This window comes from Meleagris gallopavo, chromosome 10 (assembly GCF_905368555.1).
Source record: "Meleagris gallopavo chromosome 10, MGAL_WU_HG_1.1, whole genome shotgun sequence".
NCBI lineage: Eukaryota > Metazoa > Chordata > Aves > Galliformes > Phasianidae > Meleagris > Meleagris gallopavo.
In genome coordinates, this window is record NC_139413.1 from 25,836,841 (window position 1) to 25,863,378 (window position 26,538).

General features: G+C 39.0%; 2 protein-coding genes across 4 annotated transcripts; both read right to left on the reverse strand.

The window, feature by feature from the left end:
* Positions 1-3,958: 3,958 nt before the first annotated feature.
* On the reverse strand, positions 3,959-8,498 carry TACSTD2 (tumor associated calcium signal transducer 2). The gene has a single exon (XM_010716074.4). The coding sequence runs from the start codon at positions 5,247-5,249 to the stop codon at positions 4,338-4,340; it is 912 nt and encodes a 303-aa protein (XP_010714376.2). The 5' UTR covers positions 5,250-8,498; the 3' UTR covers positions 3,959-4,337.
* Positions 8,499-9,053: 555 nt separating this feature from the next.
* On the reverse strand, positions 9,054-25,741 carry MYSM1 (Myb like, SWIRM and MPN domains 1). Of its 3 annotated transcripts, none has more exons than XM_085231826.1 (20): positions 25,590-25,741; positions 24,526-24,601; positions 24,267-24,337; positions 23,264-23,341; positions 23,101-23,127; positions 22,673-22,751; positions 21,923-22,021; positions 20,980-21,725; positions 19,680-19,810; positions 18,962-19,065; positions 17,952-18,029; positions 16,602-16,690; positions 16,232-16,286; positions 16,097-16,147; positions 15,627-15,701; positions 15,162-15,350; positions 14,743-14,875; positions 12,756-12,861; positions 12,581-12,635; positions 9,054-11,604 (listed from the first exon to the last, which is right to left on the reverse strand). In XM_085231826.1, exons 1-20 carry the CDS (start codon positions 25,733-25,735, stop codon positions 11,440-11,442), a joined length of 2,553 nt encoding a protein of 850 aa, XP_085087952.1. In that variant the 5' UTR covers positions 25,736-25,741; the 3' UTR covers positions 9,054-11,439. The 3 variants fall into 3 exon arrangements, with proteins under 3 accessions (XP_085087952.1, XP_085087951.1, XP_010714377.2); XM_085231825.1 differs by having other exon boundaries at positions 12,581-12,638; XM_010716075.3 differs by lacking the exon at positions 25,590-25,741 and having other exon boundaries at positions 12,581-12,638; positions 24,267-24,413.
* Positions 25,742-26,538: the final 797 nt, after the last annotated feature.

A 26,538-nucleotide genomic window follows, 5' to 3' on the forward strand; every position in this document is an offset into this window, starting at 1 on the left:
TCCTATCCTCTGTTTGGAATAGGGCTGACCTCAAAGATAGGTGCAGTTGCCAAATATGAAATCCAATAAAAGTAATTAAAAACAAGGTAACTATAAACATTAACAATTTTTCTGTGTATTCAAGTGGAAGCCTTTTTATACTAACATCTCCCTAGTACCAATTTAATCCTGACAATTAAAAAGTTGTCACTTAAAATGTACAGTATTCATTTTTAAGTGGAAAAAAAATTTTTTTTGCAAAATGTTTATCTTTTATTTAAATCTAGGCAGAAAAAAAAACAAAACAACCTTGAGTGATGGTTTTGTCATTCAAGTTTCAAAGTAATTCACATCTGCTCATTAGTGGCAGGCTAAAATCGTTTCAGAAACAATAAATTCTATCAGCCTTCTCCAAGTCATAAATTGGATTTAATGCTACTTATGCCTGTTTGACCAGCAGAAGTCCAAGGAGTTCGTGTTAACTTAAAAGAATAGTTAACATTTAGTTACTATTGAAGTTCTTCCAAATGTTGTTCACTAGAGCCTCTCTCAATCCACTGAGTGCACTGTATTGTGTACATATCATATTGACTAACCCATCCCTGTCCACTGACATACCCGTCCGTGGATGCTAGTAGATATGTATCTATTTGTTAATAAGTAATAATTATTTCTGCTCATTATGTAGTATCAATATAGTTTAAAAAAAGTAAAATTACAATCTAGAAGATGAAGTTACTCAACTGAATGGAAAATTACTGCAGGACTATAGACGTTGTTGTAAAATTCAGTATAGTCCTTTCCAAAACATCCGTGAAGAGGCAGAGTGATCTCATTTGCTTGCAATGTTATAATATTTTAATAAAAGACTCTGTTAGAGCCACGAATGATTATTGGATCTCCTCCTACCAGTGAATTGATTTGGATTTCCCAGCTTGCTAGGGACATTTGTTGAGTACTAGCATTCTTGAGAATCGTGTCGTGCTGTCATCAGACTTGCACTGAGTCACACCAATGAGTGCCTTGCTGACCCGGGGTTCTAGTCAGTCCAGGGCAAAGTGCACTCACTAGTTTTTCAGAGTAGTCTAAATACAGACAAGATATTTAAAGTTAAGGAACCAAATGTAAACATCCGGATCCAATACTTTTGAAGAGCTCCTGATTTTTGAGCCAATTAAAATGCAAATGATCTCCAGAATTACCTGTTGCTTGTAGTTTGGTGTATCTGACAATCATTGCACTTAAAAGTGCAAATTGAACACTTAGTAGTTGCAAAACTGGCAGAAATTCTGAGAATCTTTCACTCAATATTTTTTTCTGGTTTTTAATTCTTGCAATTAATTTGGAAATTGTTTTTAAAGCAACTGTGTAAGAAATATCCCAGTGAAAATAGCGAACACCACAGAATTTTTCTACTAGATCTCTAAAGCAGGAAATTTATTTAGAGAGACTTAGAAATGGAGCATTCATTAACTTTCAGTACTGACGGTTTCACTTCAGCAGAATTGAGACAGCTGTAAAAGTAGTATATCTCTAACAACAGAAAAGAGCACATGAGGACAGGAAAAAAAAAAAGAATTCAAGAGGTGTGCTAAGACTGGGGAAACTGTGCTGAGCATTTCTGCACTATGCAGTGCAGTAACTACAGCAGTGCCACTTCCAATTACTTTGTAGTTGTTCCACTTTGGTTTTTTGGATAAAATCAGGCTAGCAGAAATGCAGAGATTTCTGATCTCAGGCCTTATGAAATCCATTTATTTCAAGCAAAACCGGTATTGTTGGGCCCATATGTAAAAATCTCAGTGGAAAATTAAATATATTCTCACTCATTATTTCACTTAGATAATATGAAGTATCCCTAATTGTTCCTGTGGCACTTGATTTGTGCTGGAGTAGGACTGTAAGAGTGTTATACCTCAGGGAGAAGGGATTGGCATGAAAATGAGATGTGAATATTGTCAGGCTGCCTGAAGTGTGTGAAATCTTAACCAGATAAAAACCAGTACAAAGAATTCTGTTGGGAGCTGCTGTGCATAGTTATATAAATGCCGAAAGTTGGGTTTTCCTGCTCTGAAAGTAATTGCAATAATCAAGATTAATTTTAGCATAAAAAAAGATGGGTACTGGCTGCACTTAAACCCTCTGACAAATCAATGGAGATGGTTTGGAAAGGGTAATTATACTTGTATACTTGCACAAGGACAGTCTGTTTAATAGCATTAATCATTCCAGCTAAGGAGAAATGAAAGAAAGGTCTATTTGTTACTTTTTTCTCTGAAAAAGTGATTTCAATCTGTAAGCTTGACACTTTTAGGGACATTTTAAGGACTACTGGGGGGATCTTGTATCTTGTTGTCATGAAGTGCTCACCATCACAGACATATTAATGTTTTAATGTTTTATCATCTAAACAAGAAGGGATGGGTGGGGTGTGTTTATACGATATGGCATAGGAGTTAACCTCATCTTACTGTAGTCCCAGTCCAAACAGCCATACAGAGATAAATCCTAATTGGGGAAAGATGAGACAAGGAGAGATTCTCTTTGTCATCCAGAAGAGCAGTGGGTTTGGCCTATGTTACCACTGATAAGAGCTAGGTGAGGCTTCAGGCTGGCTGAAGTGTAGTATCTGCTGCCACAAGCTTTCCCTAGGGCTTGCCTGCTCCAGCAGAAAAAAAAAAAAATGATAATAGCAATGTGCATCTTTAAATATAGGTATGGGAACCTACAAGAATGCAAACACACCAATAATTTGCAAACTAATGCCATTATGTACCAATCCCTTTGAGTGCATACTTGCATATGGAAGCAGGCATGGTTTTCACCAGGGAGACAGAGGGAACAGAGTTTAGGAGGCTTTTAATCCCTCCATGAATCTTTATCTTTCATTTCCTTGCTCTAATGCTGGCATTGCAACTGGCACTTCCCTCAGCTCTCCAGTGGTTAAAAAAAAAAGTTTATTTGTTTTTTAAACTAAAAGCTAAAAGGAAAGGCTAAAGCCCACTTCAGTCAGCTGAACTAAGATAGCACTGTATGCAAAGGGCAGCATTAGTCTCTCCAGAGTTGCAACTTAGAGCCAGGGATTCTTTCTGTGGGAGTAGCTGTTTTCAGTTTTCAAACCAAGGCAGCCTTTCCCCAGTGGGAACTACATAATGTAATTTAGGCAACAGATACCTCTGCGTAGTTGAAATGATCATACCCTCTGTTATATGGTGCAGCTAAGTAATAGCACACAGCCTCTCATTAACGCTGATTATCTTTATTTTATTTATATGTTTATTCTATTTGCATTATGCTGCTAATGTAACTGTGTAAAAATCTGATTTGGGGGAAAGGTGATGCATCTGCCCATCCGATGTTTTTCCAGTAGGTAAGAAATTAAGTAGTGATGCTGTGTGCTGTCAGAAATAACACCCTCTGCTCCCAAACCCAAGTCTGTTCTTCCATGATAAACAGGCAGAAATAGAACCAAACTATATTCACTCTTTTCCTAGTAGCCAGTCATTCCCCAGATAGATTCCTGTATTTGGGATGGGGTTGTGTTTTCAGACTCTGCAGCAATTACACTCTGCTGAAATTCCCCTTGCAGCCCTACTAAATAAAGCGTTTTGTTAGCTTTATGTAGTAGTTCTGTAAAACTGTTAAAAACCAAAAAGTATCTCCTCTGATACAACTACAAGGGAAATTTAGATAGATAGAAAGCTACTATCTGAATTTGGAAAGAAAAACAAGGTTAACTTACAGTGGGATCAAGGGATCATTGCTGACTACGAGTACCAGACCTGCAACTGGGAATAGCTCAGTGCTACCTGCATACAAAGAATTGGGGCCCCGTACAAATGGAAGTGACCACAGTGCTGCCTGCTGACACTTGACTGCATCAAAGCCTTTAGCAATAGAGGTATTTTATCTCAATTTATTTGATTAAAGACACCGACAAAACTAATTATTGACAAAAAGAAGTTCCAGCAACTTTGAAGACTTTTAAAACATTTTTATTGCTATTATTATTTTGCTCTAAGCAAACATGAGGAACCTTGGCTTAAATATTAAGCAAGAAGTCTGCAATACAAGTGCACATATGCTATATTTGCACAAAATATCTATTACACTTTTTGTAGCTTCTGAACTGAGATTTTCAGTCCTAGATTTCAGGAACCAACTCCTAAATTAATTTATACCCAAGGAAAAGTTGTTTTTTCTAGTAGAATAATTCAAACCGAGTGCTTTGTCAATTCCTACAAAATGGGAGACAACTCCAAATCCATCCACATACATAGAGTGTGTTCATTCTTTTTATTTTGCCCTCCCCACCTCTGCCTGGTTGCTGAAGTTGCACTTTGATTCTTTTTGTCAGATTAGAGCAACTCTAAAATTTGTCCTTCTGTTTCACTCATATTTTCAACCTTAAGTTGTCTGTATTTTCTCCTCTGGCACAGAATAATCACCAAAATAATGACAAAACCAGCAGGCAGTATCCCCACTGCCACCACAGCACTGACATCAACAAGCAGTTGCTTCATGCTAAACACTGGTGGCTTTTCATCAACATAGTAAATGTGTATATTTTCAATAGCCAGATTTTTTCCATTAACAGAGACAAGAAACGTACTGTCAGAATGAAACACAGAGTCCCCTTTTACATCTTTTTCCAAGTAGTAGGCTACATCAACTATATCTACATCCCGCTGCTTCAAGTTATTTTGTTTTAGGTGGATTTGGATAAATGGGGAATCGTACTTCACAGCTGTGATGTATTTGCGTTGCAGTTTGTACCGGTTCTCAAACAGATGCATCATGGCTTCTGCTACATCAAGAGCTTCGAAGTAATGGGATGTTTCTTTGTGCTTCAGTTCAATGTCGACCCAGTTTGTTCTTATCAGTTCATTGCATACCAAGTTTTTGTCACCTTTTCCAGTTCTTCTTATTCCAGCTGTGTTCACGCACCAGCAAGTACCAGCTTCATCACACTGTCTGGCTTTGAAGATACCACTGTCCTCACAGTCTGTATTGTAAATGCCACCATCCAGCAGCTTAACCCGAGGTCTGTAGGAGAGCTTCAAGGCAGTCATTTCTGCCTTCATCAGCAAGCATTTTGAAGTCAGCGTTGAACAATCTACTATATGATCTGAACCCACCAACCTGCAGGTGCAGTTGTCAGATGCATGCTGGTCACATACTGTCCACTTATTGGTCACACAGGTACAGCTCCGTGCTGATGAAGTTATCATCAGAATCAAACCCAGCGTAACTCCAAGCAGAGGCTCCATAGCACAGGTACAACTGTGGGTACAGTTGGAAGTGGCAACAAGCGTTGTCTGGAGCTTATATCTCTTAGGGGAGTCTGCTTGTTTCTACATGCTGTTGTGTCGCTCCTTTATTCAGAGTACATATCAGACCTGACAGACAAGTTCTTCTAAAACAACTGGTCTCTCGTGCCCAGATGCCAGAGGTGCTACACTTTCATCTACTATTTCTAAGTGGGCAGCACTGATTGCCCAGATGCCTGACATCCCTCTTAGTGAGGGAGCAACGTGGAAGAGGCAAAAGCAGACCCAAAGCATAGCTCCTGCATTGAGCTTCCCTTACAGATTAGAGCACAAGGCTTCACCTCGCCTTCTTCCCTCTTCAGGATCTTTATGGAGCACACAGAAAAATGCATCTTCTCCCATTTCCTTTGGAGGAAGTCCCACTCATCTGGGGCAATCCTACTCCTCTATGTTAATCGTGATTTTTCCTACCTCTTACATAACTTCTGTATCATTCCACTGTGTAGATGCCAACTTCACATCCTTATAAAACTGCAGAAGGCTTTATTTTATGTATGCTCCAACAAAACCTGAAGAAGCTGCCAATTCAGGTACAAAGACAATTCATCAGTTTGATGAACTTTTACTTACCATAGGAGAGCAATCTCAGCTTCCACTGCAGAAAGCTTCTCTTTTCCTACTCATCCCAAAGCAGTATTAGGAACGCTAATTTTCAAACTTTCATTACCCTTACAAAGTTGTTAGTGGTTTCTGAAGAATTTTTTCAGTCTGAACTTTGAGTAATGCCTATCACAGTACACTCCAGTGGCTCCCAAATGTCTTAATGATGATTTACAAAGCATGAACCACATTTTCCAGTTAGCATTAAGTCATCTATCTGTTTGTCAAATGTTGTCAGACCCCTTATAAATCATTATTTTATGAGCAGTAGCAAACAGCACCATTCTCCCATCTGCACAACTTCTGTGCTGCCTTGCAGACAATTTTTTTTTAGCCTGTTCTGTTGTTTTCCTGAGGGCCTGACCTGATTTAAATCACTGCGAGCAGGGCTGCCTGTAATGATGACTTGTGTGTATGTGAACAGTAGGAAGTTATACTGGCTACCAATGAGCATTAATAACATGGTATAGGTTTAAAATTGAAGCTGCAGATGTAAACACTCCCTATCACTCCATAATCTGTCTATAGACCTACTCCTGCTTCTAAGTCAGCCACAGAAATTCACGCTACTTAAGGGAACAAAGATGAGGCAAGTTCTTCAAATCATTCCTGGCTCCTTTTCATACCTATAGCTCATTACTGCACCTCTTCACTTCCCCTCCTCTAGGATAAAAATAACAGCATTGAAGAACTGTAGGAAGTCATTGTGAACTACTGATACATTTTTTATGAAATCACTAAGTAATTCAGTTTCCCACCTTGAGGTTTTTTGTTGTTGTTGTTTATTTTTATTATTTTTTTTTTTTTTTTACACAAGTGTACTACATCCTACCTCTCATGTCATTTTTATTGCCAAGTAATTAATTTACCTATTTTAGATATACAAAAAAATCCATATCCTTCCTTCAAAGTCAAAATCTATTTAACTATCAGCTACGTCCTCATGTTGTGTCTTTATTTGACGTTATGAACTTCAGAGAGAGCGGGCTTTGTTTTTGTCCTCTGAGATGTCTCACTGAGGACAGACCCTCACCAGCCATAAAATGTTACAGCTCATAACCAGATTCAAAAGAAAGTACAGCAATTTCTGTATGGCTGAGAGCTGAGCCGCCCTTGTGCTCTGAAAGCACTTGATTGAGTTAAGGTTTTCAGATAACTACTTTCCTCATACGATGCTCAGCCTTGGTCTCAGCCTCCCATCATCATTTGATAGTTTCCCCTTCCTTACAGACACAGTGAAACACAGAATAATGCAGAGGTTTTTCAGAAGTAATGTATGGAAGAAAAATGATAGGCAATTAAAACAGATGGTCCAACTTCCCTGCTGGTGATGATTCTCACTACTGTTACCTTAATTAAAAACTGCATTAATTGCTGCTTCCTTCAAAGCTGGTTCAGAGTACACAGCAGTGCTTTTAGTCAGCAAGAAAACATAAAACTGAGGCAGGAAAAGGGAAAAGAAAGAATAACTTCATGTTTCCCTGACTGAGTTCCATAATTTGCCAAAGTAGTGTGTACTCCTCCATTAACTTTTTTCCCCACTGTAGATTTTCCCTCTGTAAACATGCAGAGAACAGATTTCTTTCAAAGGCAGGAAAGAAAAAAAAGTCAAGTATATATACACAAACCCTCAAGGTATTATTTTCTGTCATCTCCGTGAATCCACACTAAACTGCAACAGCACTACAAGAGTTAATTGTTGAGAACAGCAGGCTGTAAAAGGAATCCTGTAGGAAACACGGAGTGTTATTTCTTTCGTGATCTCTGCTTCCATGGAAACAATTTTTCTGCACAATTTTAAATCTCATAAAAATAGGGCAGTAGGTCTGCGTAAAACAGCAAGGCACTTCCAATTAAACGACCAGAATGCTTTTATCTCAGCCATTAAATGCTTTGTTCAGTATCAGATACTATTACCACGTTCCCTGAGACAAGCTACTTCCCATGCGCTGGCTCTGCAGCCACGCTGCACGCATCCTGATTTCCCTCACAGGTTTTGCAGCAGTGTTTCCTTTGCAGTGTTTCCTTCCCTTGCAGTGCTGAGCTACACTGCTCTGCCCCAGCACAGGTGGCACATTGCAGTGTGCTGCACGCCTCAGTGCAGCCTGCTTTTCACCTGCATAGCTTCTTTCTCTGCTACTCAACTGAATGTTCTCTTTGCCTAGAAACTCCTAGCAGATCAAATTCCCTGCTAGCACAGCAGGAATAGAGCTATAACCAACATATTTGAATGAAATTTGGGTAATGCATATAGCAGTTTGAAAGATAACTCGATGATCACCTTTAGAAGTCACTGCAGTTGCCTGTGGTGGCGAGGGAGAAAGAAAAACTGCATGATATTATTTCAGTGATCCTACAGCTAGGATGCTAGAATTATTTCTAAGGAAATAGTGTGGAAAATACAGCTCTACCATCTCAGCATCCCTGCCACAATTTTCTGGAGATCAGAGCAGAGAGTTTATAAGAACAAATGAAAGCAACAGTATACAAGCTACTGCCCACAAAACTTAATCACAAAGGCTGCATACATAAGAATAGTTCTAGCTCAGTTCAAAATGACAATCCTTTTTGCTGTATTCTGTAGTTTACTTTTTCGTATCATCTGTACCTAAGCTCCCTCTGGTGGTATTACACTGAGCTGAATCAGTTTTTCATTCTTACAGGCTTCAAATAAAGAAATAGCAGATGTTATCTTCAAGAAGCAAGAAGCTATTAAAAATTTGGAACACATCTTCTGAAGTACAGAATATTCAGTCTTTATTAATAGATTCTTGGATACCATCAGTAAGGAATATCAAAGAAGTCAAAAAAAGGGGAAAAAAATATTCAAAGAAATACGGACAAGGCCCCCATCCTCCCCATGAACACAAGTATAAATAGCTGTGAAAAAGTGCTGCTGGTAACTGGGGCAGCAAAACTTCACTCAGATAACAAATGGCCAAGAGCTACATCGTAGGATGCAATGGTGACTCTCCCAGTTTCATTGTTCCAATTGCTGCTCAAACATTTCCCTTCTCTTGAGGAAATGCTTGGCTAGACATAGCAGGGGGTCTTTATATATAAACAAAAAATATATTAGGCTGCAGTATTTGTCCTAAAACAAAGCTAACATAAGAAAAAAAATCCAATGAAAAAACACCGAGCTTCTCAATAAACATATTTAATGCCTTGTATGTGTTTGGTAGCAGTATTAGTAACATACATCTCAGAAGCACACAACTTCCAAACTCATTATTAGACACAAAGACAAAAATAAATGACAAAAAGCAGAGTATTTCTTACCTGACTCCTGCCCACAAAATTATTACTTGCCCTGATAATACACTATTTCCAATCCACATACCACATGATGTGGTCACATGGGATTATGGTGGCAGCTTATTGTGTCCCCCCCCACACCCTTCCTACACTTTGAAACCTTGCCAATAGATAACCTTTGGTACCAGAATCACCCTTGGGAAACCTGGTGCCTTTGTGTGCAATGCATATCAAAAGCTCAGTTCTGCACAGTATTCTCTGGAGGTCTGAACTGCGACTTAAAATCAATTAATACAACTGTAGTACTTTAACTTGCTTTAATTCTTAAGCAGAAAAGCAGCCAGCACGTTCTTACCACTACTCTGGTAACATTGATATTTGTTTATATGGACAAAGAATGGCATCTACTTCATATTGCTGTTACATATGAGGTTGAAATTTTCTTCTAGTTTATAGGAGAACTACAGCTTTTAGTACATACAATATATAGCATATGATTTTTCTAGAGTATTTTTAGAGTAGAAAACTCCTCACGCTGCAGATCATCCTAGAACCAACTCAGGACAGAATGCTTTGTCACCAAGAGTGTTGTCTAAATCAGAAATACAGAAAGCCATGCAGTATTTTTAATTAGGAATTCCCAAAGATGATGATTTAGAATATATGCAGAGTCAGCATGCCTTAAATAGATGGATGCACCAAGTTTGTAAATTATACACAGCAGTGTGATCTAAAACTGTGCACAAACACACTTGACAGAGAAGAGAAAGAACAGACACCAACATTTTTCAGACCATAATCCTCAAATGTGCACCGAGAGAACCATCAAGTATCAACTGCTCAAACTTTCACACAATCATGTTCTGCATCTCCACTTAGAAACTGACATTATGAGACATGATAAAAAAAATGGTAGTTCTAAACTCTGCAAAGGAGTTCCCTCATTAGGATACAACTATACAATTTTAAAGCTTTTCAGATGAAAAGCTGAAGATTTAAACATATAAAATCTTAAATCCCATTTATAGATGTAGAAGTAGATATACATACATATGTATTTTTCAAATAAGAATCAAATCCATCTTTATCCCTGTAAGTATGGAGTCAAGTTCTGGCTTGCTTCATGTTCTCAAATATATTTCATAGACAGATCTAAGAAACTTTGCCCAAGATAAATCTGTGTACTTACATCAAATCTCTTGATTTAGAGGGCAACATTTAAAGCACGTTTTTCTTTGCGTCCCTCCCCCCCAAAAGAGACATACTTTTCTGTTTGTTGCTCTATGCTTGCCAACAATGAAGAGCTCGTTTCCACAGGAAACACTGGCAATTAAATGTGGGCAAATCTCAATGATCTGACAGAAAAATACATTATCTTCCTGTAGAATGGAAGATCAGAAAGACTGTAACCTGTAATAAACAGGAGTTAACATTTCCACTGGAAACAAGCACAACTAGTAATGAGAAGACAACAACTTGCCAGCCTTCTCCACACAAAATAAAAGCAAGATGGCAAAGAATATGCCAAACAGCTACTCTGAGCTACACATTGCTCATCTCAGTAAAGTGGTCAGCTCCCCTTCTGTGAATTCACTTGAACTTAGACTCTTAAAGCATTAAGGAACAAATCCATGAGTGTCAGATATAAATGCCTGTCAATTAAAAAAAAAAAAAATACATGAAAACAAAATTCCCAACCTGAAAGATCTAAGAGAACTCTCCTTGAAGACTGAAGCACAGTACTGTGGGCAGCTTGTCCTTCTCCCCAAACCCAGGCTGGGGTATAATTCACTAACCCTGTGATACGTGGTTTCTCTATATGTTGATAGCAAATGCTCTTCATGTGGCCTGATCACACTCCCTGGGAGTTCTTCAGTTTCTTTGAACCATAACAAAGAGACTGAATACTTAAAACTATTAGTATTAAAATGGGTAACACTTTTGAAAGTGTTGACATAATGCAAGAAGGAAAAGAAACCAGTGGGTGAAATAAGCATTAAAAAAATAAAATAAATAAATCCAGACTTGTTTTGTTTAAGCCATCACACTGACAATGGCTTCAAGTTGTGCCAGGGGAGATTCAGGCTGGATGTCAGGAAATACTGCTTTTCTGAAAGAGTGGTCAGGCACTGGAATGGGCCCATGGAGGAGGCACCAACCCTGGAAGTGTTCAAGGAACATTTAGATGCTGTGTTGAGGGGACATGGATTAGTGAGAATTATTGGTGATAGGTGGACTGTTGGACTGGATGACCTGGTAGGTCTTTTCCAACTCATGATTCTAATTCACTTGAACATTCATTCCTGTTTTCTTCAGCATTATTCTTCTTTTCACTCTTGTACATGGAAAGGAATAAGTTTTCTATTTGAGTCAAGAACTCTTCAGCAATGAAGCAGTTTGTTACCTTGCCCAAAGTCTTCCTCATGCACTCCAACAGCTAGTCAAGAGAAAAATCAAATTTTAAAGTTGTTTTCCTGAATTTTTGTTTCCTTCTAACTACTTAGTATTTCAAACTGGTTTTTCATTGATTTACTTTAAGATTAAGATCAACTGAACAACACAGATTTCAGAAAAGAACAGCTACATATGAACAAATGGGTGATTTTTCTACATTTGGCCTTTAAGAAAAAAAAGAAACACTCAAAAAAGAGCCATACCCCACTAAAGCAGAAAGGAACAACACTTCATGATCTTTGTGATCAGCTAGTGCTCAATAACTGGCTACGACAAAAAAAGAACTGACAGCCTTTTGTGGGGGGTGTGTATTATTTTGTAAATTACAAATTTACACAACAGCTAAATTCAAGAGAATTCTACCACCTCCGTTTCAGACATTAGCTGTTTATAAGCAAAGCCACATTGTGAGGGGAAAAAAAGAGACATGGATAATTATTGTGTATGTTTTCTGTTGATGCCTTTTGCTTTGGGCAGATTTTCTGTTTTGTTTGTGCAATTAGTGTTACAGCTGTAGTTGTTTAGAACCTCATAGTGATGATTACACTGACTGGAAAATTGAAATTCTCACTTATGTGTAATAAACACAGTACAGCTCCACTTTACTGACAGAATAAAGGACTAGGATCAATCTTTTCTCAACATGTGTGCAGCTCTCACGCTGAAAGCACACATCATGCTGAGATGTTACTTATTTGCCATTCGTTCTCCCCCAAACGGAGGTTAAAATTTAGGTTGTCTGTTAAAATTTGGCTGTCTGTTACTGCTATCCCCACTATCTCAAGCAAGCATCCTTACTGTCATTGTGTTTGTAAGCAAAAAGCTGCACCACAGAAGTCATTTAGTGGGATTAGTCTGTCTCTCTAGTATTTAAATGTGAAACCTGATGATACTAAACAGACATATTTTAAACAGTATTTTAAATTACAAAACCTGAGAATCAAAAGCAGCAAACTTACTTTCTGCAAACAAGTCAGGTCAGAATCTCTATGAAAAATTTTATCCATGGGGACACTGCTGTTGAAAGAAAAGAAAGAAAGCAGTAGACAGGTTAGAGCAGATTTATTTCTTTATTGAAACACAATAATAAACATACTCAGTTTAGATTTTCTGCATATTACAATGCAAACATACCTGTGACAGAATCTGTATTTTTCAATTATCCATCTTGTTTTTTCAAATATTAATTCCCACTGAGGTTCTTCTGACATTTGCTGTATTTCAAATTTGTAGGGCAGGCCTGTAATCAATCAAACACAAATACTCACTGCATAACATTTTTACATATGCATTAAAAATATCTTCAGGTCACTGACACTTAATACTTGTCAGTGCTAAGGATGTTCAAGTGTGATACTTTGATACTTTGGATGGGAAATTCAATTTTGGTGGGCGTCTGTGTGAGGAATTGTGGACAACAAGAAATCCACAATGTAACAGAAAAATGGGAATGTGAATTGAGTTCTTTTAAGTCAGAACCACTTTGTCTCTGTAAGATGTGTGTGGCTATTAAACAAGCAAGAAAAGAAGACTGGTTTCCATGTACGAACTGGCTGATAGAATGCCTGTTACTGTTCCAGGCTTCAGAGGAATTTTCCTGTAGGAAGAAATTCTGCTAGATTATTGAAGGTACAGAGGTGTGGAGGGGCAAATCTAGGAAATACTCGGAAAGAGTTACTTGGAAAGCACAAAGTCAGGTACCAAAAATGAGAGAAAATGTTAAATTTCAGATACTCATTAAAAAACAAACAAAAAAACCACTTTCCCGAGATCCTAAGAATTCAATGAGATGAGTTGCATGCTTTCAAACTATATATCAGTGTAATGAAAATGGAGCAATCACTACAATTGGTTAGTTGAACCAGCAGAAATATTTGCAGATCTCATTAAATACTGATTTTGTTCCTTTGCACAGAACTACAGCGTAACACATCTCAAGAGCAGCTGAGATGCCATCTTGTAAGATGCTGTTTTCAGAGGTAAACAGAAATATTAAGTCGTCTCAGATGGAAAATGTATGTGACCAAGAAAATGTCTACTTTTAAGGCCAGGTAACATTTCTACAGACTTTAACTCCACAACGCAGGTGTGGCACAAGTGGGAAACAGAAGGATAGAAAAACCCAAAGAACTAAACTTTACAGTACAAGTACTGCACAAATGTAATCACCACTTCACTTCCCCTAGGCTAGGAAGCAAGTCTCCAGGCAGATGGTCTCCATTGCTTACATCCACAGGAAAAAAACAGAGGGGAACTGTCAGATCACATGGCCTCTTATACTGCCTTGCCAAGAACACTGGATATCTTCATGTTTGGACACAGAAACCAGGTCTTAAAATGGGAGAAGGAAGGAGAAGAGAGAAGAGGCAGAGACCACAACCATGTTCTGCAATTCTGGGATTTGTCCTCAGATTATTACCAGGTAACGAAAGGAATACCCGATCAACATTAGAAATTCCAAACATTTTATATTAAGTGTCTGAACTATTCAAGAAAGAAAAACATCCTGTTTTCACAAAACATCAGTTATATTTTTAAGCAACCATGTACTCTCTTTGGTCGAGATTCATACCAGTACACCATTTCTAGGATCTGCTTGATAATTCATCTTTTATGTCTGCATTTTCCTGGACAGCTGGCAAGTTTGATCCCTCAACCTTCTGAATATTTAGTTACTCAAGTAAGAATTTCCACCACTACAGCAGCCAAATCTTTGCTACAGTATTTCTGGCCTCCTCTATCAGAGGATTTAAACTTCGCTGCTTTACAAAATTCAAGTAAATGTGTGAAAGAGTTTCTCAGATTTTCATGTGGATGCTGTATGTAAGCATACCTTGCTCTGACTCCTTTCTTTATTTCCCAGATTGTGAGAAATACTACAATGTCAGTAAACAGCAAACACAATCTTTTATCTATTCATGCCTGTACGTATTCTCCTAACAGCAAGGGCTACTTGCAGGATGATCCTTAGGAGCAATTCCTCATTTTGTACAGTGCAAGTCCTTCCTTAGCAACATACACCTGTTTCTCAAGGCCTGGCTCAAGAGTATGCAATATTTTTCCCCTTAGTGTCTAAATGGATAAGAGAAGCTAAAACAATGGGTAGACTATGAGTACTTACGGTAGGAGCCATCAGAACTGATCTCATCACTGATCACCAGGCAAGTGATCTGAGAATACGGGAGAGGATTATTTCGGTTGTAAGGACTTACAATCATTCCAATGAACATGGCACCACCCCTGGAGAAATAACTCTTAAAAACAAACAAACAAAACCACACATCAGAAATAAGCCCTTTTCACAACAGCATCCTGAAATTAAAGAATAGACAAGAATAGTGGAAAGTCTGGGAAGCACTCATACATGTTCAACCTCATTTAAACCAGCTCAGCATCAGCATGCTGCATAAACCACAGAACACCACACGAACACGCTTTTAACATGCAACAGTGCAGAAATGTGCATTAACATTGCAACTGGGCTTTAGGGGTTTGCACTTTTTTTGGCTATTTATTATTAATGTACAGACCAGTAAGTACCTGATATTTAGCTTGAGTGTCAATATCTCGTATGGAGGGGTTGGGGTCAAATGCTGGGTGGGAATGGTACCACCCAATAACACTGTATCCTCTGGCAGCAAGTGTTTCTGAGGCCTGAGTTTGAGATACAGGATCCATCTCACACTGCAGTCCTGTACTGAGGCTATTGCACGGCTCTGCTGCACAAACCTGTCAAGAAAGTCTCCAGATGGATAAATGCAAGAAATCTTAATCAGTTCAATAAGATTCATTTAAATAATTCTAAGACACATGCCAGATCTTCCTTGTGAAAGAGCTGACGAGCCAACACTTTAACACAAAGCATAAAAAACATTTCAAGGTTGTGGTAATTAACTTCTACTTCAATATGTTTGAAGTAGATGCCCCGAAGAAATAACATTTACATCAATTCCAATCCAACAGTTTTAATGACTAAGAGAAAATGGAAAAAAGATAAACACTTACTTCTACAACTTTATCAGCTTCAGAGTATCTTCCACCTAGCAACCCTATTACTTCTGCCATAGACACATGTGAGTGCTAAAATGATATTAAACAATTATTAAAGTTCAAGCTGTATAATTTCTCCAAACTTTGATTTGCACTTGATAGAACACATTGGCTTCACAATTGCAATTCAGTAATTTCTCAATGACATTTATAAGGAGAACTTAGGACAGCTAAAGATGCTAAAATAGCCAGTGTTTCAATTTAAAGTAAACAAAAATACGTTTGCTTATTATACAAATGCATGTTTATAATGCACCTGTATAACACTTCCACCCATTAAGCAATGCTAACTTCAGAAACCCCACAGCATTCAAAAACTGCATGAACTAAATACTGCATTGCTAAATCTAACCATGTTGCCCATAAAAACAACCCCTCCCAACATACACATCATAGCTTTCTGTAAGATAAAACTTCATCCTCACCAAATCCATTATTAAAAGTGCTTCTGAAGACACTTTCACCTGAAAAGGTTCCTGAAATCACAAACACAATAATGAGCATAATGAAAGTAATATAATTAAATAAAGCATTATAGATATTCACTCATAGATACATACCCGTTTTTCTTCAGTGAATAAACAGCATGGTATCAGCTGAAAGGGATCAAAGGAACTATAAAATGAAAGAAAATTTCTCTAAAGATGCAGGACAGTCAGGAAACTTTCCTAGTTTCCCACTGTCTCCTCAATAGAGGAAGAAGAGGATTTCTTTACTGTATGCCTTTCATCTCATACTACGAAGACTTCCACCAAATACAGAAGTTCACCTCCCACACTTTTGAATTTCAGTATTAAACATCTGAAATGCTACACGTCATTTCTACCCATGACACATATTACTGATTTGCAGTGTTCCAGCCCGATGCCATGCAAGCCAGTTGTTTTATTTCTAGAAGACCTGTTTTGGAACATGATGTACAGCAAATACCTTTTTATTTGTCTTGAACCTTTAGATGATTTTGCAGGCTTCAGTTTTTCTTCTTCTCTTCTTCTTGCTAATTCTTCAGCGGACAGATGCTAAAAAATAATTGCAAAAACCCGTCTCAGTGACTTGAATGAATCCTCGACATCACTGCCCTCCTTCTGTGCCACCAATTACAGACTTCCACTGTAACCTGTGACCACAAAGTACCAGAACACCTTTTTAGGGATTAGCAATTTCACATTTCATTGCAAACCAAAGCTGTGTTTTGCAGAAGGTGTATTCACTAACCAGGGCTGTACAAGAAACACTTCTGTCAGTGTAACAGTGACTGTTACAGATGCTTACTACTGAAGGCTGTGAACTTAAGTGATTTTTCTTCTTTTTTTTTTTGTGAGGGAGGGTTCAAGAATAACAGAATGTTTCCTGTTCTTCACTTCTTCTAAATTCTGAACTTGTAAGAATGGCTAGGCTTGAGGAAGCATCTTCCACATCTTCTTTAAAACCTTAAAACTTCTTCACAGAGGACTGTACTTCTGGGGATATTTCTAGAATCCCTGCTAATCACCAACTCACATCATCTGCATTACAAGCATTACAAAGAAACCACGCTGGTCCTAAAGAAAAATAACTTCATATATTATTCTCTTGTACTGTTCAGTAAGGCTAAAGGGAACTAATGGAGAAACAAGATTTTCTGAGAACTAGCCCAATTCCTCTCACATCAAGGATCAAGTTCCACATTTTATGCAGTCTGCGTACACTCTATCAAGGTTGCTCTATTCTGAAGCTCTATCCTAAATATTCAGGATAAACAAGGATATTCAGGATCAAATCTAACTTAGTGTTCCAAAATCCAGAGTGAACAAGAGTTAAACCACTCCTTTTTCTTTTTGGAAAAGGGAACCAATCTTTTCCTGTCAATTCAAGGCAAATCTGAACTAAATAAAACAGATATGTGCCAAAATAAGGCCGATTTATTTTATGTAATAAGCAAAAGGAATCATACAGAAATTAACGTCAGCTTTTCCTGATCCTCGATGACTTGATATTTTAACCTTAGCACTGCATTAAACCATCCCCCACCACACAAAGGTGGTAACTAAACTGAGGCAAAACCAATTTTTCTATAACTAAAGGGTCATGAAGTTTCGTACAAGATGAGGAAAATTGCTCTGTAGGTGTTCAAGTGTGTAGATCCATCCATGCTCACAGCATGAACACCTCTGCAAACACCAAAGTACAGTCACTTATCAGCAGATGTAACAGCTGCAGGGTTTGTTGAACAGCAAGCAATACCAACTGCTAGCAATTATCAATAATCACATATGTAAATGAAGGCTCAAAACCAGGTACCTCAAATGTCTGCCCTTCCAAATCCTTAGCATCACACCAGTTTCCCCAAGGGTCTCGGACTCGCCGTCTTCTTGTACGCTGCAGAAAGTAAATCAACACAAATCAAGGATCAAACTCATGCAAAAAACTGCCTTTGGTGTGTTTAATCAGCTGTAAGAACACCATCCAAAAGATTACTGCCACATGAGCTTTCCTAACACTGTGACATAGTTCCAGAAAAGAGAAAACACCCTGGAGTTGTGCAGAATTGAGTAGTTCACAATCTGTCACAAAATATCACCAGTGATGTTCTCAAGTTTTTAAGGCTGTAAAGAACACCTGGATATCAATCCATGGAACAGCAACATCCCTGACAGCAACAGCAAACTATTATCCAACTGTGAATTATAGCACAGACAATGCAGAAAGCTATCAACCACTATGTGTGTGCCTTGTGTAAGCTACTGCTCTTCATCTGAAGCTTTTTTTCTTTAATGGGATTGATTTTGTTTTCTTTTCATCAACTGATTTATTTTGCTATGAATTACTTCAAAATGCTACATTAAATGTAAATATGAACATTACATCTGGCAAACCTTGGTAATTCATCTAATTATGAATGAGTTACTACTGTACTTAATTGCGTGCATAAGACTCTCAGCAAGTCACATCACATACCCAGTCTACTTAATGATTAAGACACAAGCAACAACCTCACTCTACTGATGCACTCCACTGTTTTCTGACTAATTTATATGATGCTGGGGAGGAAGGGGTTGGGATTCCAGGAAAAAACTGTACCAAATCTTAGTTAAGTAGCTGGGCAATTAACGTGCAAGAGAACAGAAAACAGAACAGATACCATTAAAAAAAAAAAAAATTCTGCTTAAACTGATACTTGAACTGAAAGGTGCTCCAATGAAACTGCAAACTGAACAAGAGAAGGAGTTTCCTGAGATGGCCTGGTTTGAAAAGACCTGCATGTCAAATTTTCCACCACCCACTCTCTTCCCCTGACCCCCAAAACATACCATGGATTGCAAACGCTGCGCAAGCTGGTACGCTTCCACTGTGTCTTTGCCTTCCTTGGACCGTGATTTATCAGCTGGCTGTGGTCTGTTATAGACAGCCTGTTCTACAGGAAATACAAGAGATACACACTGTGCTTCAGCAATGTTTGAAGTGATCAATACGTGCCATAAAGGAAAAAAACTGACATCAAGACAGATTTTGATGGTCATGTTGATGAGCGGTTATATAGTTTTCTCTCACTACCACAGCATTTCTAAGAAGGGAAAATCTGCTTCCATTAATTCATTTGAAATAACTTCCATTTTAGACAGGATTTATTGTAGGACATTCCTCCCTACCGAGGTGTCTGTCCCTCAGCTTTGGACCAGAGTCAACCCATTATAGGGACTCCAAAACTGAGCATCAATTGACAGTAACTTTGAGGTGTCTATACATACTTTTAACATGCCAATTAATTTCAACATTTGTATGTTGTAAAAAAAAAAAAAAAAAAAAAAAAAAAGTAGCCTTGAGAGTGGAGACTTATTTCCAAAATGATTCAATTATGATTCAATATGGGGAAGCAGGAAAAGAAAAACATCCATTCTTGACATGAAAATATTTGTTTCAATAAAAAAGCTGATAAGCAATGGCTGGTCTCAGCACACGCTGACTAAAATTTAAGTTCTGAATCAATTCTGATAAAAGTTTTTTGCCTTTTTTTTTTTTTTTTTTTACCACAGCCAAAGTTAATTGCTCCTATTAATTCCAAGTACGTGTGGATACGTCCAATACAGTTTACATCACCGCAGTTCTTAAGGCCCGGACGTACTGAGGTCTTATTCAGGTATTTGGGTTTATATCTCTCCCTGAAATAAAACAGAACAACACATCATCTAATAGAAAACAAGTCAGGTGGAGATAAGACAGTGAAGTGTTCTACCCTGATGCAAACACCACGCACTGCTGTGCAGAGCAACCACAGCAAAAACGCAGGTTTCACAAAACATAAGCAGTTTATTTTAGGGTTATTCATACACACTCATATTCAGGCAGTGTGAAACTTCTGTTCCATGCTTTAAAACAAACTCTCCAACGTGATATGCCAGGAAGTAATGAATTACTCAGAAGTACTGTGATTCTTTTGAACTGAATTCAGAATGTCTACATTATATTCCTTGGAATAACTCATAATCATATGCATCCTTAGTGTAACAAACAAGCCTGCTTTCACTCTGTGCACGTATTACTTGCTCTTAGGCTGATACTGAGTTCTTTGAGCTTAATACCTCTCCAATATAGAATGTCAGAATTTCTTTGCCACTAGAATAAGCTGTTAGCACAGAGACCACTCAGTGAGAACCCACTAAAATTTGTTAATTCTTTCTACTAAAAAGCAAAGTAACCCAGCCTATGAGCACACAAAACAGAACTGCAACAATCCATATATTCAGCCTGCTACCACAAATATTAAAGGTTCTTTGAACTGATTTTTTTAGAGATGGAGTATAAAGTATTCAAATGTACAAACACCACTCAAAAGTGGTTCTTAATTTGAAAAATTATTTGGTCAACATTATTTTCTCCAGTGCAGACTGTTTCTTCCAGCTGCTCTTCTGCATGGGCACTATCACAGTTATCAATAAGGAATTAAAGTAGGTCTTCTGAAGAAACATTTATTGAAAATATCTAAGGATACTTATATGCTGGATGACAAAAACAAAAGGAAAGAAGCATAACAAAAACAGAAGTGGTTTATTCTGATATATATATATATATATATATCAGAATATATGTGTCCTATATATATATATATATATATATACACATATGTAAGACACAAGCTCAGCTTCCAGAATCCCAGAACTGGGAAGAGATGAAAGCAGCAACACCAATCAGTGCCATTCACTGATCATCTTTAGAATATTACTACAAACTTACTTCTACTCTTTTCAAAAAGTACTGTTTTAACTACAACAAAGCAGGGCAAGAGTGATTTTAATGACTTACTGAAAGAAGTGAAATGAATGCATCTTACCACTGATCCAAAATATAATTCCTAATTTTCAAGTAACGCTCTGGTGTTTTGGCCTGGCGTCCTTCAAAGAATTCAGGAATAGCTTGCTTCTCTTCTTCCAGGATGATGCTTCTATCAATCTCCACTTCCTGATCAGGTGGCTTAAGAGCCTCTGCTTCTTCTTGATGATCTTCATCCACTTGGCAGGGGGGATGAAAAAGCAGTCCGTTATCAGCCAGGTCTCTCTGTTCCTCGTGAAGCTCCTGCTCAGTTATTTGTCCTGTTCTACCCTGTTCAGCTTTTTCTATAAAATCACTGCACTGCTGGTAATCTAAGTTCACAGATTTATCACCGTTCACGTGCTGAGAACATGTTGCTGCAGCATCCTGAGACAGTAATGTGTCCACCGTGGGTTGCTTGGTGTTCTGAGAGTCTTCTTTCAGCAAAGAAACAGCAGAACTACGTCCAACATTTGGAAAAGGATGCTCCATTCCTTTTGTTTCTTCAGCTGGACTTTCTGAGATTATAGATAAATCAGATTTTCCAACATCTTGCTGGAAAGCAGGAGAAAACAGTTCATCCATGTCATCAGTTATATCTACTTCTTCATCGTCCGACAGCTTCTCAATTCTCACTGCATTCAGGTTAGGATCTGCACGGCCTCTCAAGTTTCCAGCTGACCATGCTTCTACCCTTACTCCATCTTCAGTGGGAAGGCTGCCACCATGCTGACTTTGCTCTTCTCTTTCAGAACCATCATTTTTTGCCTAAGGATAGCATAAAATACTTTAAGGGAAAGAAAATAGAAACAATTCCCTCTGCCTCCCAGACAGTCAGGACTATTTTAATTGACAGCAGACGGACATTCTGAGGGAGGTGTCTGATGGGCTGATAAAGCAATGGAAATACCGAAATCATTCAAAGCAAGCTAACTTTACAACAATACTTGAAATACTCTGTTTACCTTGTTCTTAAAGTACTGCCTGGCATAGCTCTTTACTTGTAGAACAGTACGACTCCCAATCAACTTGGCAATTTTTGTCCAGCGGCGGCCAAACTTCACCTAGCACAACAAAGCACACCTGACTTAGCCAGCCTCTAACATTCCAGTTTATACACAAGAATTGTTTAAAAGCTCAGTTCTGCATTACAAACACACAAACAGTACAGCTGAACCCAAGAAGCTCAGTGATCACCTTGCACCAAGAAAAGCATTGCATCCAACAGTAACAAGTGTTGCTATTCCTCACTCAGTGTACACATGCTGTAAATTCTGTTGCTTACTAACCCAAGGAATCCTACTGAAACTAGTTTATGCTTGCAGAAGCAAACCCTATTGCACAACCATGTAATCTCTGAAGATTTCACTTTCATTAGTTGACTTACCGTATGCATTCTGTAGTTAAAGCATGCTTAATTACAGCAGTGTGGCTGTGCAATTCAGGAAGCTACATATTTCAGATATTTTGTGATCTCAAATTGTAATCAGTCCCAAGTGAACAAAACATGCTAAGCACACAGAGCCATTTCTGGCAATTCATCAGTACAGATCTGATTTATAAAAATGCTCTGAGTATATATGGTAATTAATTCCTATCAAATAAGAAGTACTCAAGTAGAAGCAGCTAAACACAACATGTTTATTTATGGTTAGTTTATTATTTAAGATAACTTAATGATCTACTCAAAACATTACACATCAATGCAATCATACCAGCCCTTGTTCAAATAGCTCTTTTTCTTCTGATGTCCACTTCAATGAGTAGCTCCCTGGTTTTGTAGGAGATCGCACCCTACGAACAGGAAGGAAACGAGGTAATGGTTTCTTAAACACGTCTTCCCAAACCCCTGTAACTGTAGATAACCCCAAGAGCACTACTGATCATCCCCTGTAAAGCTGATGGTGCTGTCTGAAGCACCAACTTGGTTGATAGACTGGGAAACATGTCATGTGCTATAAAGCAAACCGACAAACCAGCAACAAAGCACAACAAATTAGTTCACTACAGGCCTTTTGTTACATACAGTATTTCTGCTAACAGAAATAACAGTTAGGGAGCTAACATTTTTGGGTGTGCATTCTGTAACTTAACAAGAATTGGAAGCTATGCTGAAAAAAGGCAACTGTGACAATGTACGTACATGGCTTTTCCAGTTTTCTTATGTGGGCTGCAAATACAAAAACAGAATGAAATTAGATCTTAGTAAATGCGATACAATTGCACATAGCTGCAATAAACCAGCTTTTAATTTCTTATAAATTAATTTATAATTATCTGAGAGCTTTCCCAGAACACAGCCTTACCTTTTCACAGATCTTTTTTCTGCTTCCTTTTGGCTGAGCCATATTTTCTCCGAAAGCGATTTATTTGATAAATAATATCTGAAATTGTTACTAAGAAAGTTTTCAAAGTATCAAAGATGTGAGAATTCTAGAAATCTTACTGTTTACATTGGTTCATAATAATTCAGTTGTAGAAATGCTGCAGGTATGGCTTTAGAAACTGCAATTTCATGTGCTCCTATTATTTTAATACAGAAGGCAGTGATGCTTGTTTTCTGAATGCACACACTTACTTGGAGTGAGCTAAGTGCCCTGTTCCTACAATAGGCTTTTGCTTTTCTGACACAGAAACCATAATGAAGTAACTTTCTTTGTACTGATGCCTTATCCATTTTCAGTTTAACCCTCGTTAATTTATTATGTTGGGAAAATTACTTCATTTTCTTGTTTCTTTTCTTACTCATAGTCAGACACAAAAAGAATACGAAAATGAATTGGACCATTGTCAGTACTGCCATCACTGCCCTTGTCTACTGAGGGTCACGTGTTCCTACTCATTTAAACTCGTATGCACATAGTCAGACAAAAAAAAAAAAAGTAGTATAACAGTTCAAATTAAGCAAAATTCAGCAAAAAAAATAAATAGCAATTTTTGGTGAAAATGGGTGTTTGAGCAGGTTTGCTTTGGCTGTGTCAGCACAACACCAGAGGTAGCACTGAAAAAACAGCTGACGTGGAAAGGAACACGATTTCAGGCATCAGGGCCAGCCTAAAGCTGAAAAGCTTTGGAATCCTATTCTTAATACTCTCAACTGATCACTTAAGAACATTGTTTCCAATGCCTTAACTATGTAATTGTGGCTGTGGATACGCATTGCCAACGGACTGAAGAAGCCACAGACTTACCAGCAACAGGAAAAGCTATTGGTAGCTGTATGACTTAATTAAGTGCTTCAGTCACACTGCCAAGCAAACAATTTGGCCAGTTCCTTTGTAATTAAGGAGCAAATCAGAAAAAGGATACTCTTCCTCCAGCAGCATTTTCTCAATGACAGCCCTGTTTTCTTCACTAATGCTGCTGTCCAACGTCCACGGCTGCAAACAACACAAACATTTCTTAATCCTTGGATTCTGTTATGCTGTTATTTAAGAAGCAATATATAAACAGCTTCTGAAAATAAGCAGAAAACAGTGTTTAATAAGCTAAAAGGGGATGTACATGGAGGTAAGACTGAAGTTGTAATAACCTTGCTAGAAGCACCATTCAATTAAAAATAACTTACAAGACTGTTATCAGTTCTCCAAGATGAATCAAGGTAGTGATCCTGCAGTAAGCTTGATGCTGTGTTTTCATGACCTCTGAAAAGAAGTCCCATATTCAAAACCACAAATACATTCAATCAAAATGAATGCATCATTAGCAACTGTACCATTAGCAGAAGAATGAGATACTAAAATTCAAGCCACGCATTGTAGACTGTTAGGTAACATTATTTTATAATATTCTATAAGGCATAGCCTAACTCCTCCTCATCTGTTAGTATTCCAGACAGAACACCTCACCTATCTCATTGCAAATACCAATGAAACCCTGCACAGTAAGAAGTCCCATCCAGAACCACTGAAAATAGGAGAGACTTTGCAAAATAAATACAGAAGAAAAATACCAGAATTTCATGGATAGTACAGACAATACATCTGTTTCACTGTGTCACTCACTTGCTTTATTCCCACTTAACATTGCTCCACCTTTGTGAGGTAAGAACATTCCCTTAACACAGCAATAATGTTTTCCTGTAGAGGACAGCTTTTGCTGCCAAAAGGTTTAATGGAATCTCATCATGTGGGATAGCCAGCACTCTTACAGACTTCATCCAGTCTATGCTTAACTTCTCCTGTCAGTATTCGCTTTTTACCTTTAGAAAACCATCACTAATCAACTTTATTCTACCTTAACATAGCAAAGACCACCCAGTAATGGATGTAATGCCTTGTCATCTAAATCTTTGCTTCCAGAACACTGAGACTTGTCTAAAGAGCCATCAGCCCTCTATCTCTTGCTATAGTAATAAAAGCAAATTCTCTTGTACTCTGAACCGCTTTGTGCCACCAGTTCCCACATCTCTTTGCAAGCAGGCACATATCTTTGTGTACAGCAAGAAAACAGCGTTACTGCTGTCAGCTCGGCAGTCCGATACCCCGTCCAGCAGCGCAGCAGGAGGTGCTGCTGCCGTGAGGCCTCCCCTCAGCCCCCTTTGCTCCAGGCCGAACAAACCGAAGAACCTCGGGCTTCCGGCAGCGGCTGGGCGCCGTACCGGCGGTGTGCCCGCGCACGGCCCTCACTCACTCTGAGGCCGCCTCCTCGGGCGCGGCCGCCAAATCCCCCTCGACGTCCACCTCCGGCTCCTCCGCCGCCATGATAGCGAGCTCGCACCTCTCGCGAGACGAGTCGAAGTCTCGCGAGGCGAGGCGGAATCGAGGCGCTCTGCGCATGCCCAGTCGGCGGCGCGCGCACGCGCGACTGGCAGAGGCGAAGCCGCGCCCTGAGGAGACGCCGGTCGGAGGCGGAGAGATGGTGCTGGGTAGGCGGGGCGCCGGGCGGGGAGAGGGCAGCTGAGGGCCAGGCGTGGGGCAACGGCTGTGGTGCCGTGTGGGGAGAGAGAGGAGGTGGAGGGTGGGTCTGAACGGGACGAGAGCGGGTTTGGGATGCTGGGGAGGGGGGAGGAAGCTCTGAGGAGAAGCGCTCAGGATGAGTTAACGGCCCTAAGTTGTGGCTGCGAGGTTCAGGTTGGATATTAGGAAAAATTCTTATCAGAAAGAGCCATCGAGCCCTGGTTCTGCTGCCCGGGGAGTCGTGGGGTCACCGTGCCGGGAGGCGATCCGGGACTGTGGGGCTGTGGCACTGAGGGATGCGGGCAGTGCGGTGGGTTGGGCTTGGTGACCTTAGGCGTCTTTTCCAGCCTTTGTGATTCTGTGATCCCACACAGATCAATTTTTATAGTTCCAGATTGTGTTAATGCCATGCGACAGGGTATCTCACAGAGATGTCTAAGCAGGGTGCAGCCTGATACTGAATGCCTATAGCCCTGCTTCTCTCCTCTGTCCAGGTGCAGCTGTGGAATAGGCTGGCTCAGCTCCCACATCCAGCCTGGAGCAGGAGTGTGTGTGGCTGGGCTGGAAGGGAGGGCAGGGCAATCTGTCAGCAGTGCTTTGCAGTTAGTTCTGCCTGAGCTAAACAGACTGAACTGCAGTCTTATCAGCTCCAACATCTCTGTGCTCTGTATCCTTGAGGATAC